This window comes from Staurois parvus, unplaced genomic scaffold (genome assembly GCF_062004578.1).
Source record: "Staurois parvus isolate SC_StPar_1 unplaced genomic scaffold, SC_StPar_1.0 ptg000003l, whole genome shotgun sequence".
NCBI lineage: Eukaryota > Metazoa > Chordata > Amphibia > Anura > Ranidae > Staurois > Staurois parvus.
Window position 1 is genome coordinate 520973 of NW_028317799.1, and position 15023 is coordinate 535995.

At 41.5% G+C, this 15023-nt stretch overlaps 2 protein-coding genes across 3 annotated transcripts in view; one reads left to right on the forward strand and one right to left on the reverse strand.

Annotated features, from left to right (window-relative positions):
- Positions 1-14097, forward strand: part of ASPSCR1 (ASPSCR1 tether for SLC2A4, UBX domain containing) — a 95967-nt gene extending 81870 nt beyond the window's left edge. For both annotated transcript variants that reach the window (XM_089669847.1, XM_089669838.1), the window contains 4 exons: positions 800-851; positions 10541-10610; positions 13056-13234; positions 13854-14097. In XM_089669847.1, coding sequence (XP_089525973.1) covers positions 800-851; positions 10541-10610; positions 13056-13234; positions 13854-13864 — 312 coding nt within the window. In that variant the 3' untranslated portion in view covers positions 13865-14097. The remainder of the gene's footprint in view (positions 1-799; positions 852-10540; positions 10611-13055; positions 13235-13853) is intronic.
- CENPX (centromere protein X) overlaps positions 1-15023 on the reverse strand; it is an 81019-nt gene that overhangs the window by 31186 nt on the left and 34810 nt on the right. The window lies entirely within an intron of this gene.

A 15023-nucleotide genomic window follows, 5' to 3' on the forward strand; every position in this document is an offset into this window, starting at 1 on the left:
TTTGGGGTCATATGGTTTCAAGACCACAAAAAAAAAAGAAGTTGGTGGTGGGAGTATTGTACTTAACCTCAAAAATAAAAAATGAGTAGCTTAAAAATGCTTGTCACTTATTTTCTGGATTCTATATCTACAGCCTTCTACATTATGTGATAAATGCAGGGTATAATGTCTAGATTACCCCGTGTGTTTTGGCTGTGGCAAGGAAAAATGTCACCAGCACACCAAGGATCACCAATATGGGTCCAAAGGTTTTAATTAACATAGTTACAGCAAGGACACGTTTCGGAGTCTCACAGAACCCCTTCATCAGGCATGTGACCCCACATGCCTGATGAAGAGGTCCTGCGAGACTCCGAAACGTTGCCTTGCTGTATTTATGTGATCGTTTATTAAAACCTTTGGACCCATATTGGTGATCCTCGGTGTGCTGGTGACATTTTTTCCTTGATAATTTTGTTCGGTTCCAGCCGATGGTCGCTGCAGCACCCACTTATACACACAGCCATTTTTAACGCAGAAACGTGTGCGTTTGGATTATACACTTGCATTTTGGCTGTGGCAGTCTCTATCTGTCTTACCTATGACTGGTACTAACAGGCAGAGGAGCTCCAAAATAGGCTGGGGGACACCGTAAAGTGAAGAATCATGGAAGAGAGGGGATTGGAGGTAATTAATACATGACTGAGAAAAAAAATAATTCACGGCTGAAACATCACAGATAGAAAAGGTGAAAAATATTGTCTTAAAGTAAAATGTGTGGTATAGATGATATTTAATATGTATTTCCTCTCACCCTCAGGCACACCTTTTCCCAGCTGTGGTTATTCATTTTGGGTCACTGGAGCAAAGGGGTAAGGAGACGAGATGATTCCTATTCTACTATAACATTGTAGGTTTAAGGCCTTCTAGGAAAATGCTGTTTTGTGATATTTTGTGTTTATGTACAGCGTCAAGCCTGTTTTTCTATAAATAAACTGTTTAAAGCGGAGCTCCACCCAAAAGGGGAAGTTCCGCTTTAAAGACTGGTACCCCGCTCCCCATCAAGGATTGGCGGCGGTTTACTGCGTTTTTCAGCATTAGAGCATTTTTGCAGCTAAAAAAACTCCTCTAGAAACCCACTAGTCCTGAGTTTTTTTTTTTTTTCAGCCAAAAAATGTCCCTGCCAAAAAACGTTGATTGTAGTCTGTGTGTATGGACACATAGGATAACATGCTGGGGGGTTTACAGGCTGTAGAAAAAAACGTCAAAAGCCAAAAACAGCCACTGTAAAAACGTGTGCATGAGGACTAACCCTAGGTTCACATCTGTGTGGGTGGTGCCGCTGCGGATCCGCACGAAAATCCGTGAAGCCGCACCACCCGCACAGAGAAATACGGACCCGTGGGTGCCATTAGTTCTAATGGCACGCCACCCGCAATGGAAAACGCAACTGTACTGGGAACAGAGGTTCCCGTGTGGGCTGCATTTTCCAAAGAAGTGCAGGGACTTCTTCTCTGCATGTCACGGGCATCCATTCAAATGAATGGGCTCTCCTGCCCTTGCAAAAAGCGGCCCGCACGGCCACATATACCATGTGAACCAGGGGTGAGTATTCAGACCCTTTGCAACAACACTTGAAATTTAGCTCAAGCACCTCCCATTTCTCTTGATTGTTGCTGAGATGTTTCTACGCCTTAGTTGTAGTCCACCTGTGGTAAATTCAATAGATTTGACATGATTTGGAAAGGCACGCACCTCTCTATAAAAGGCTTCACAGTTGACCATGCAGACTGAATCAGAACCAAAGCCATGAGGTCAGTGGAACTGCCTGCAGAACTCAGAGACAGAGGTGTGTACCTTTCCAAATCATGTCCAGTCAATGTCATTTACCACAGGTGGAGACCAACCAAGGTGTAGAAACATCTCAGCAATGATCAGGAGAAATGGGAGGCGCCTGACTAAATTTCAAGTGTTGTTGCAAAGGGTTTGAATACTTATGCCAGTGTGATGTTTCAGTCTTATTCAAAAATTAGCAAATAATTCTAAAATTCTGTTTTCACTTTGTAATTATGGGGTACTAAGTGTAGATTAATGAGAAAAAAATTAATGTAAACAACTGTAGTATTAGGCTGCAACATAACAAAATTGAAAAAAAGTGAAGGAGGGCTGGATACTTTATGAATGCACTGTAAGGCTGGCCATACATTATCCAATTTTCTTGAAAATTTTGCTTTAGATTTACCAATAAAGGGGCACTATTCCTTCCACTGACATCATCAATGGTGCACTATTCCTCCTACTGATACCAACAATGGGGCACAGTTCCTCCACCTAACACCAATAAAGGGGCACCATTCCTTCCACTGACATCATCAATGGTGCACTATTCCTCCCACTGATACCAACAATGAGGCACGGTTCCTCCACCTAACACCAATAAAGGGGCACCATTCTTTCCACTGACATCATCAATGGTGCACTATTCCTCCCACTGATACCAACAATGAGGCACGGTTCCTCCACCTAACACCAATAAAGGGGCACCATTCCTTCCACTGACATCATCAATGGTGTACTATTCCTCCCACTGATACCAACAATGAGGCACGGTTCCTCCACCTAACACCAATAAAGGGGCACCATTCTTTCCACTGACATCATCAATGGGGCACAGTTCCTCCCATTAAAACCAAAGATGTGGCATTGTTTGCACCCACTGGCCACAGTCTGGCCCCAATAGGCCTGTGGGACAGTAAATTGGCCCTTTGGTCGGGAAGTTTGGAGACCCCTGCTCTAGAGGGAACCGGTGTCTCTAGTCACATGATTCTGTGTGCCTTTCTTGGTCCGGTGAGTGTTAGCAAGACTTGAGAGGGATCAGGAAGAGGCCACATCTTGTACAGGGAGCACACCATCCACAGCTTTTTCAAGGTTCAGATTTGAGGGCTGTTTAGAAGGTGGGAATGCTATAGAAATTCTGTTAATAAAGCATCCATATTCAGAAGATAAATCCATTCCACTCTCATAGCCCATGGCCAATCTATGAATACACACTTATTTTCATATTTTTAGAAATCAATTAATGAGTTTTAAACATATCCCTCTAAAGCTACAGAAGCAATGAGGTTGTCTTTGTGGCAGCTCCACTGCTCCTGTACTTCACCCCCATCCTCACCCATTGCCACACATGCACTGCCTCGTGGTAAATACTACTCTGTGTCTCCATTGCATTTTGAATGCAGAATTTCCATGTCGAAGCAGACAGCAACTTTGAGAGACAGCAAGGTGTCTCAGGGCTCATTCACACAGACACTTCAAAACTGTGTTTGTCATGTGGAGCCTCTACATGTGTTCGCCATGTGCTTGGGGACCACACTGGGGTTTTGTACCAGCAGTTTAAACTTCATCTGTGAGACACGCCAGCAAGTTAATTACTGTCTAGAATTGTTTATGTAAAATCACTTGTGACCAACTACAAAAACTCTGCTGCGACAGCGGGCAGACAGACTCGAGCTCTTATTTATTAAGACGGCAGTGCCGAACACACAAATCTATTGCAGAATCAACCGCAAGTCCAAGCTTTGAACATCTCTGCTAGTATTTGAGAACCACAGGGGATGAAATACTGTACATGTCAGGTTTAAGTATAAAAAGAAATTAGAGCAAATCATTTTTTTCTTTTTTTAAAAATGCCCTTACTAAATCATTTGAATATACAATTAAAACAAATGAGACAGCTTTGTAGCACTGATAGGTTGGCTGTAGACAGGCCGCTTTCACCTGGGAAATGGGATTGGTAGCCATGATGTTTAACCACTTGCCCTCCAGAAGATTTACCCCCTCCCCTTCCAGGCCACTTTTTGCGTTAAGGCACTGAGTTACTTTAACTGACAATTGCACGGTCATGCAACACTGCACCCAAATGAAATTTACGTCCTTTTTTCCCCACGAATAGCGCTTTCTTTCGGTGGCCGTTGTTCACCTGAGCGGTTTTTATTTTTTGCGTTATAAAAGAAAAAAGACCGACCATTTTGAGAAAAAAAAAGCAATATTTTTTTTACTTTTTTGCTATTAATTATGTCCAGTAAAAACTTTTTAAAAATCTAATTTCAGCATAAATTTAGTCCAAAATGTCTGTGCTTAAAAAAAAAAATACCAACATGCGTAAATTAATTGGTTTACGTGAAAGTTTTATAGCATTTACAAATGGCGGTATAGATACCGGAATTTTTTTTTTTTATTTTATACTAATAATGGCGGCAATCAGCAACTTATAGAGGGACTGCTACGGGCATTCTGACACTGGGGGGAACTAACTTGGTGTCCCTGACATCCCCAGTGACACCAATACAGTGATCAGTGCTAAAAAAAAGCACTGAGACTGCACTAATGGCACTGGGCAGGAAGGTGTTAACATGAGGGGTGATCAAAGGGTTAACTGTGTGCTGGGAGTGTTTTATTGGGGGGCGATGTGTTGGTGCTTCACTGTAAGCATACTGCTTTGGATGGCTGTGCTGTGCACAGCCATCCAGAGCAGTGTGCCCGAGCCAACAGGGAGGAGGTCTGTTAGTAAACAAAGCAGTCCTCCTTCCCTCCGGAGATGCTCAGGAATCACCGGGTGCCGGCGGGTAATCACTGGCCGGAACATGGTGATTGACAGCTGCGGCCGCGAATAGCGGTGTGGTTAGGGCTCGTGCCCCCTACCCGGAAATGCAAAATCACAAATATATACGTGATTTTGCGCACCCATGCCGCCCTGTAGCAGTATATCTGCTATAGTGCGGCAGGGAAGCAGTTAAAGTATATGTGTGAGCAAAAAAACCCCTACCATACAGTTAGGTCCATATATATTTGGACACAGGCACAATTTTAGTTTTTTCAGGTATTTACCAAAACATATTCAGGCTATAGTTATATAATGGATATGGGCTGAAAGTGCACACTTAGGTTTAATTTGAGGGTAGGTACATCCAAATTGGAGGAAGGGTTTAGTTATTACAGTTCTTAAGAGTAGCCACCCCCCTTTTTTCATGGGACCAAAAGTAATTAGACAATTGATTATAATCATAAAAAGTTCATTTTTAATATTTTGTTGAGAATCCTTTTACCGGCAATGACTGTCTGAAGTCTGGAACCCACAGACATTACCAAAGACTGGGTTTCCACCTTTCTGATGCTTTGCCAGGCTCTAACTGCAGCTGTCTTCAGTTCTTTGTGGGTCTTTCTGCCTTTAGTTTTTCCTTCAGCAAGTGAAATGCATGCTCAATTGGGTTCAGATCAGGTGATTGACTCGGCCGTTGCCGAATATTCCACTTATTTTCCTTCAAAAGCTCCTGGGTTGCTTTTGCAGTGTGTTTTGGATCATTGTCCATCTGTACTGTGAAGTGCCGTCCAATCAACTTTACTGCATTTGGCTGAATCTGGGCTGAGAGTATATCTCTAAACACTGCAGAATTCATCTGGCTACTTCTGTCTGTCACATCAATAAACACCAATAACCCAGTGCCACTGGAAGCCATGCATGCCCATGCCATCACACTGCCTCCACCATGTTTTACAGATGACGTTGTGTGCTTTGGATCATGAGCTGTTCCAAGCCTTCTCCACACTTTTTTCTATTATTCTTTGCTTCATCCGTCCAAAGAATGAGCTCACCAATGCGTTCTTCTTTCCTCAGAATGTTCCAAACTGTTGATTTGGCCACTCCTAATGTTGCTGTGATCTCTTTGATGGATTTTAGTTTTTGAAGCCTTACAATGGCCTGTTTCACTTGCATGGACAGCTCCTTTTTCCACTTAGAATCAACTCCAAACCTTTTACCTTCTTAATCGATTAAGAAATAAGGAAGGAGTAGCCCACACTTGGCCATGAAATAGCTTTTGATTCAATTGTCCAATTACTTTTGGTCCAGAAGTTACATGTTTACGTATTGTTTTCTGACTGAAAAAAATGTTCCAATGGATACATGTAATCCACCGCCCTTAGTGACTGCGGGAATGCTGCAACAAAATGTCTCAGTTGACAATAATAAATCTAAAAAAGAACACAATTCCCCTTTTTTCAGTGATATCTTTCAAACGTGCATTTTTATCTTTTATCCTTTTACTTGCAATATTATCTTTCCCTGGAGGGAAGGGATCTGTTCCCTCCAACGGTAATAACAGTGAGTTGTACTTCCACCCCATTTGCTTATGAATTCTATCTTATACCCTTATAACATTCCGTGTTAAAGTGCTTGTATATTCTGAAAAAATTCGATACTGTTGTGGGAGCCAAATTGTGATCCACTATGTGTATTTTCCATTTTTAGCCAAACTTTCCCTTGTGTATAATATAACCAGTCGGCTATTTGTGAAATCAGCACAGAACAATATCTCCTAAAATCCGTCACACCTAAACCCCCATTATTTTTATCTCTACACAATACTTCATAACTAACCCTTGTTTTTTTTATTTGCCCATATATATTTAAGTATCATCTTTTTTTATAATTCCAAAGAATGACCCCGGTAGATATATCGGGAGCATATGGAATTTATACAGGATTTTTTGAACTATCACCATCTTTACCATATTTATGTAACCCTATTGATATTTTCCTCAGTTCATCATTTAACTCATTTATTAATGGGATATAATTAATCTGATAAAAGGTTCTTTAGAGAAGGGGTTATCTTTACTCCTAAATAACTTGATTCTCTTTTTTTCTATACAAAGGGAAAAGCTTTCTGTAAAATCTGTTTGTCTTTGGAACTGTAATATTTAATATCTCTTATTTTGAAGGGTTAATTTTCAGTTTTGATAGCTCTCCATAGTATTTTAACATTTTCATTAGGTTGGGTAATGTTATTCTAGGGTTCACGATACAAGATAACATGTCATCTGCGTAAGCCGCGACTTTATGATCTTCATCTCCTGGTAAAATTCCCTTTACATCTATATTCTTTCAGACAGTCACTAATAACGGTTCTAAAGATATAACAAAAAGCAAAGGAGAGAGTGGACATCCTTGCCTTGTTCCATTGTACACTTTAAAAAAATGTGACAATGAACCATTGACCTTCACTGCTGCTGATGGAAAATTATATAGCTTTTTTATCCATTTTACCATCCTGAGTCCAACTCCTAATACCTCCAATGTATCAATCGTGAATCCCCAATCCACCCTATCGAAGGCTTTTTCAGCATCAATCGACAAAACCAACGCCGAACCAGTATTCTTAGTCTTTTGCAAAAGAAGCAATGATCTCAATGGTACAAATCCAGGGGTGGGCAAACTTTTTGACTTGAGGGCCGCAATGGGTTCATATATTGGACCCGGGGGCCGGACCAAGAGTAGATGAATGATGTGTATGTGTCATCCATAGTAAGTATAGTAATATTCCCCCATAGTAATTAATCCCCCATATAGTAATTCATCCCCCATAGTAATTAATCCCCCATATAGTAATTCGTCCCCCATAGTAATTCATCCCCCATATAGTAATGCGTCCCCCATATAGTAATTCGTCCCCCATATAGTAATTCGTCCCCCATATAGTAATTCATCCCCCATATAGTAATTCATCCCCATATAGGATCTGTCCCCCTCGACGTATCTGCGCATGTGCCAGTTTCAGGCATTAGCAGCCGATCGGCGATCTCCGGCACATGCGCAGATACGTCGAGGGGGACAGATCCTCACAGGAGACAGATTTTCATGCTGCACCGGTCTTCAGGGCGGACTGTGAGAGGAGCCTAGCGGGAGCCTAGCTTCGTGGGCCGGATTAAAAGGTCCACCAGGCCGTAGTTTGCCCATTGCTGTACAAATCCAACCTGGTCTATATGTATCCAATCCGACAACTCCTTCATCCTGTTTGTTAAAACCTTTGCATATATTCAGTAATGATATAGGTCTATAGCTGGTGCATTGGGATAGATCTTTCCCCTCTTTCGGTATAATTGTAATGTATGCCTGCAGTGACTCCTCCCTCATTTCCATCCCCTCTCCTAGTTCATTCATGTACAGGAACATTTTAGGCACCAGTTGTTCTTTAAATTTCCTATAATATCTCAACGGATAACCTTCTGGTCCAGGGCTCTTTCCTGTGGCTGTGCCCTTCAACGCTGCCAGGATTTCCTCCTGCAATATTGGTTTTTCCAAGGCTACTAACCTCTCTTCCTCTACTTTGGGTAATCTGGCCTCTTTTACATATAACTGCCTTTTTTCCTTTCTTTCTCCCTCTGATTCTTTCGGATTTTTAGATTTTATATCATATAATTAGCTATTATATTTTTTAAACGTTTTAGCGATATCAGTGGTTGAAAAAACCATTTCTCCATTCTCATCTTTAATTTTTTCTATATAATTCCTCGACTTCCTTTCCCTTAATCTTCTCATTAAAGTGGAGCTCCACCCAAAAGGGGAAGTTCCGCTTTAAGCCTTTGTCCCCTGCTCCCCATTAAGGATTGGCACCTTTGGGGAGCGGGGACCTGAATTTGACAGGTACCCGTTCCCACTTCCGCTGCGATCGCCTGGGCGATTGGAAGTGGAAGCTGTCCTCCTCCCCATAGTCTTCTGGGACACTTGACAGGTCCCAGAAGACTACAGGGCCATTCACAAAGCGCAGCGCTTCTCTCACATTCGCAGTGGGCACCCGGCTGTGAAGCCGCAAGCTCTCACAGGCGGGTGCCCACACTGAAGATGCCGGCGCCAGGGAGAGAAGACGGCCGGTGAGGATACCATTGGACCGAGGGACAGGTAAGTGTCTGTATTTTAAAAGTCAGCAGCTACAGTTTTTGCAGCTGCTGACTTTTATTTTTTTTTTTTGCAGGTGGAACTCCACTTTAAGTATTTTCCTGGTCTATTCCCCCATGGCATCTTTCTTTAGCCACCATTTTACAGACTCTTCTCATTTTCTGTTCCATTATATCCTTCAAATCCTCTCTTTTTCAGAGTTATCTTCTGTTCTATCTCTGCATGTATTTTCTTGTAATGTTATTGTTCTAGGTCATATAATTCCTCAGTAGTTTTATTTTCTTTCCCTGTTCTTTCTTTTTTGGCCCCTATCAAGATCAAAATTCCCCTAATATATGCCTTATGTGCTTCCCAGACTGAAGCAATGGATACCTCTTCAGTCTCATTGAGTATAAAATATTGATCTATCTCCTTTAATTTTATCTCCGTATCTAATTCCTGTATAAGCATCTAATTTAGTTTCCACGTGTTACTTCTATTCCTTTCCCTTCCCCACCTTAATCTCATTGTGACAGGTGCATGAGCTGATAATGACATTACTTCAATATTGGACTTTTCCAAAGACTCCAAGAGTCTGTGTTCTATGATTATATAATCCAACCTTGAGTACATCTCGTGCGCCGGAGAGAAGAAGGTATAATCTATGTCTCTTGGATGTTTAATTCTCCATGTGTCCAGCAATTGACACTGATATAACATTTTTTTAACCAACCTTAGACTACTACCTCCATCCCTCTGCGCCTGTGATGATGTGTCCATCCATGGATCCATGCAGAAATTAAAATCTCTTGCCACAATCAGCTGACCCTTCTTAAAATCTATAAGTTTTCTTAATAAACCCTCCAGATTTACCACTGGGTTCCTATTAGGGCAATAGATATTCACTAATGTACATTCAATTCCCTGTAATTTCCCTCTCAAAACCAAAAACCGACCATCTGGGTCTATCAATCTATCTTCCATAGCAAAACTAACATTTTTTGCTAACCCAATCGCCACCCCTTTTCACGTTTGATTGGTGAGTTCGCACAAAACCAAGTTGGATAATATTTGGAGTATAAATTAATATTTGTATCCTGGGATAAATGTGTCTCCTGTAAAAACACAACATCAATAGAATGTTGATGAATTTCCCTAAGGATCTTATGCCTTTTAGTCAGAGTGTTCAATCCTTTTACATTATATGTCATAAAATTACACACATTCATTCCTACTGCTTCCTCTATTATCCATCTGTATAATGACTCAAAGGGGTACGGATATATATTTTGGAACAGGGTGAAAATTTCCTCAGGGTAAGCAGTCGCAGTCTACCGCCATTACTCCTCAGTTAAAGAAGACCATCTCTGCTCTTGTTAATGTGGTACACACTACTCTGAAGTTCGTGGATCAGCTTGTCGCTTTCTACCAGTGTTTTATCCAGCCTTGGTTCAGTTAAAGTTGTTAAGGCTGCAAAGACTTTTGCATTGCATCTGCTCTTCCAATTCTTTTTCTGAGGATTGGGGAGGTTTCTAAGGACAAGCAGGTTTCTTCGCCCCTAAGTACTTATTGGCTTGGTTCTAGTTTGGGAAGTCCCAAAATTGAGGGATAATCTCCCCACCATAAACTGAGATGGAAAGCAGAGTTTATAAACCTTCCTTAATCCAGAATATATTTTGGCTTTAATTGGAGTTTCACCTTATTCATGTGACATTTTTACATACTTTCTCTTTCTTTATTGATTTTATCACACTTAGAGTTACTTTAGTGGATAATCTACAAAACTCAAAGTGGACACACCATTTAAGGTAATATGTATTGTATTGAACCTTTATTTCTGTTTTACAGATCATTATTTGCAACATCGTCTACTGACAGAACCAGTGTCGCCTTCTCAAGCAGATTTGGTGGTCGCCAGGTACACTCTTAGCAACATCATTTTTTTTTTCCAAGATGATTTTGTATTGAAAGAATAAATGCAACAGGATATGCAGCCATAATATTCTTTTAGGCCATTTAGCAACAGGGTGGGCTGGCCAGCTTTGTCTGGCCATACATCGGACAGATTTGTTGCAGTTTGGTAGCTTTTAGTCTTCTATCAACTGAAATAATTTCCTAGCAGCCAAATGATGAAAGATTAGATTAAACATTTATCATAACCACTTCATCGATGCCCAAAAAGATCCATTCCAGTTTTAAATTGTATTTTGATAAAAGCAACCCTGACAGGTTTGAAAAAAATTTGTGTATCCTGTATCGATGGTCAGCAGGAACCAACCGAATTTTTGGTACACATGTACCTCTGTTCAACAAAAGCTGGTCCTGCTGGAAAACCAGCATTTAATCAGCCACTGCAGGCAATGGCTGCAGCTCTGATCAGTGTATTCTGACAGGGCGTAGGTGCCACTGTCAGAATTTAATAGTGTGGTGGAGGAGATCCCTGCATTCACATAGTTTGAATCTGTATTTTTTTTTTTTTCTTCAACTCATTGGTTGAAGGAAAAAAAAAAAAAACCTCTGTGTATACCTAGCTTAAACCAGTGTCTCCCTATCGCTCCATTCCAGCGCTGAATCCTTCATAACACTTTTTAGCATTTGACATTGGATATATCAAGTTTCTGTTTCCCCCATGTGGTAGATCCATCATCCCACCCCTGCGTCACTACAGGATATGTCAGTGATGGAACCTTACCACTCCTCTGACTCTTTGGCATTTAACACTTCAAAACACTTTGCATGTCTGACACCTGTGTCTCCCACCATGCACTGTGCTTTCTTCCTGTAGTAATATAGGGATCAGAGGATGGTACCACAGCGGGGGGGGGGGGGGGACACATACAACACTCGCAGATTTTTTGAGTGTTGATGAGTCTACAGCACTGGATCAGAGGGATGCAAGGGCAGAGGGAGAGATGAGCATAATTCCCTTATATTGCAGAGACCTTTATTCTCAATGTTGTTTTCTATAACCCCTTTTGTACCAAGGTACATTTATAAATGTCCTGATTGAAACAATCTAATGGCTGCTGATGCAGTCCTGAGCGTGGTATTTTTTTCAGTCGGCTGTAGAGCCACCCCATCACCTTGCACTGCTGACCATAGTGGTTTCCAGGTTCTCCATTTCTCTTGAGAGCCCAGGACTTTGGTAAAATACCCCAATATATTTTTCAGGAGAAGATTGGGGAACATCCGTTCCCCGATCCCCCTTGAAATGGACAAACCGGGAATTGCCGTGTTTTGCATTACTCCTGGGTCATTCCCTGGCTACTGTATCTGGGGCAGCAGCCTGGCAGTACTAGGGTTGTTGGTTCAAGTCCCAACCACGGCACCACCTGCCTGGAGTTTGCATATTCTCCCTGTGCCTGCGTGGGTTTCCTCTGGGTACTCCGGTTTCCTCCCACACTCCAAAGACAATACTGGTAAGTTAAGTGGATCCTCTCTAAATTGGCTCTAGTATGTGTATGTATGAATGTGAGTTAGGGACCTTAGATTGTACACCACTTGAGGGTTAGGGACTGATGTGAATGTAATATATATATATATATATATATATATATATATATATATATATATATATATATATATATATATATATATTGATGGTGCTATAGAAGTACCTGTAATAAATAATCAAAAGCGTGATCTGTGCTTGATTAGCTGCAGAGCAGACATCAAGGGGTTTATTTACTAAAGCTGGGGAGTGCAGAAGCAGGCTCACTTCTGCACAGAATCCAATCAGCTTCTAACCTCAGCTTTTTCAGTTGAGCTTTGGCAATAAAACCTGGAAGCTGTTTGGTTGATATGCAAAAGTGATTCTGATTTTGCACTCTCCAGCTTTAGTAAATAACCCCCCGAGGGTCTAATTGACCCCTGATATCTCTGTAAAGAGAACCTGGGGGTTTAAGGTATTTTTCTAGCAAAAAAATGTAGATTTTGCCATGTTTTGCATTGTATTGGTATTGTTCTGTCCCATGTTCTGTGTCCCCCTTTGTAATGTACAGCGCTGAGCGAACTATTGGCGCTTTATAAATACTGTATAATAATAATAATGTACAAATAAATTGCTGTGGTTGACAAGTTGCTAAGTATATAGCCATTGTAATGCTGGCTATATTACTGGCAACATATAAGCATTTGTAGCCGTCATTCAGTCAGACAGATGACCAAACAGATAAAGGTAATCTACCACAAACAGTCTTCATTCATGGTAAGTACTGGACTGTTTATGGATACTGTTAGAGGCATTTATTTGTAGGGACAAGTCGTTTCACTTCAGCATGCTAGATATTCCAGCTGTCCAGTGACACAAAAATCAGACATTTGTTTCCACATATACTAATTGATACTTTTTGTACATTGACAGGGCAATGCCACGTGTTCCAGGATCCTGTACTGCTCCCATCCTGGAGGACCTCCCAGGGCCCAGCTCACAAGTTTCTCAGCGAGCACCAGAGAACTACGAGGAGGAGTTTGGGATTTCTGATTCCCATCAGCAAGTTCAAAGAGATGCTAGCAAAGTCCCCAAATGGCTGAAACTGTCAGGTACTGAAAGCAGAGGGGCCCCTCCACAACCTTTGCTTATAGTCTGTTAAGCTTCTTCAGCTTTTGGGCTTTATACAGTAACTACCTGTAATGATAATAATAAAAACGTACACCCCTGTGGCCATGTTAAATGCCTGGTCCTTGTTGGTTCCCCCCACTATGTCGCTACAGGACACCATTTTGGATAGAGTGGGATCATGGGCAGCACAGTGGCTAAATGGTTAGCACTTCTGCCTGGCAGTACTCGGGTCGCTGGTTCGAATCCCAACCACAGCACCACCTGCCTGGAGTTTGCATGTTCTCCCCGTGCCTGCGTGGGTTTCCTCCCACACTCCAAAGACATGCTGGTAGGTAAATTAGACCCTGTCTAAATTGGCCCTAGTATGTGTATGTATGAATGTGAGCTAGGGACCTTAGATTGTACACCCCTTGAGGGTTAGGGACTGATGTGAATGTACAATATGTATGTAAAGCGTCGCGTAAACTGACAGCGTTATACAAGTACCTGAAATAAATAAATTCCCACACGAGCTGTATGTTCACTATATTAGGTGTGGGTTGACCGCCCTGCCTGCTATGTGACACGTGTTAATGGCTCGTTCTTTGTGTTTTCTTTCAGGAAAGAAGTAAGTGAAGTTCCTCCGGTATTGCGAGGATTTCTCTCTGACATTAAGCACCATGTCTGGAAACCAGCCATTGTAGGGTGTTGATTGATGGAGAGGCCTTGCCAATCTTCTGCTGATGAGTGCATACAAATGTGATTTACATACCACAAATGTTTACCGTTTACTGCTTCAGCTGTGCTGAAAGTGGTAAGCGTACCAATAAGTTGTTTGTGCATTATTAAACTAATTAATGATTTAGTTGTCTTTTGCTTTTTTAGACATGCTTTTGCAGTTATCTGAGGTTTCTGTTGTAATAGTATTGTGTAGTGCTGATATTATGCTGCGCCTGATAGAGCACACACAACCCGTTGGCTCCTCTGCACTAAAGAGACTTACACTCGGATGTTGTACACACTATGGCCACCTATCCCTTAGAGTAGGGACAAGTGGAAGGAGATCTGTGTATCAGCTGAGGTGCAGCATTCATAACTGAATGAGGAAATGCCATTAACCGCCATGGTGGTCTAACTAATCAATATTTTTGAATGTCAAAAGCGGTACATTGCTTTGCAAGGAAATATGTATTTTTTTTATTGTAGGCCTGTAATTCTTAGGAATAACTCACTGAAATCTGTCCGAACAAGAGTCTAGTAAACATCCCGGGTATGATAAAGTTTGAAACACGAAATTATAACATATTAAATAATTATAAAAATATAATAATACATTTAATTCAGTAATGTAATCAAACCAAAAACACAAATGTGAAATAGAGCGCCAAGTTCGCACATCACTGAGCAAAGTCGCAGAACCATTTTCAGTGTCTGATGATGAATTTCCCCCACGAATCATTATCACTCAATTCTGCAAGTGGTTCTGATTTACTATCGCTGTTCTCTAGCCGGTCTAAAACTGCTTTTGACCTAAAAGGGACACTTTTTGGACGCCATGGATGTTTCTCAGTTTCCAGGCAGAAAGAACAGTAAAAGTGCAGGCAGGGCGCTGGACAAAGCACTCGGGACAAAATGTATGTGAAATGGTTTGATACAGGAATGTAATCCTAACAGATTACAATGTATTGTGTGTGTCATATTTTTACTTTCTTGAATCTCCCGCCGGTTCTGCCCCCTGCATACTGACACTCGCAGGGAATGGAAGGCGGATGCCGGCATCGGCCGGAGGAT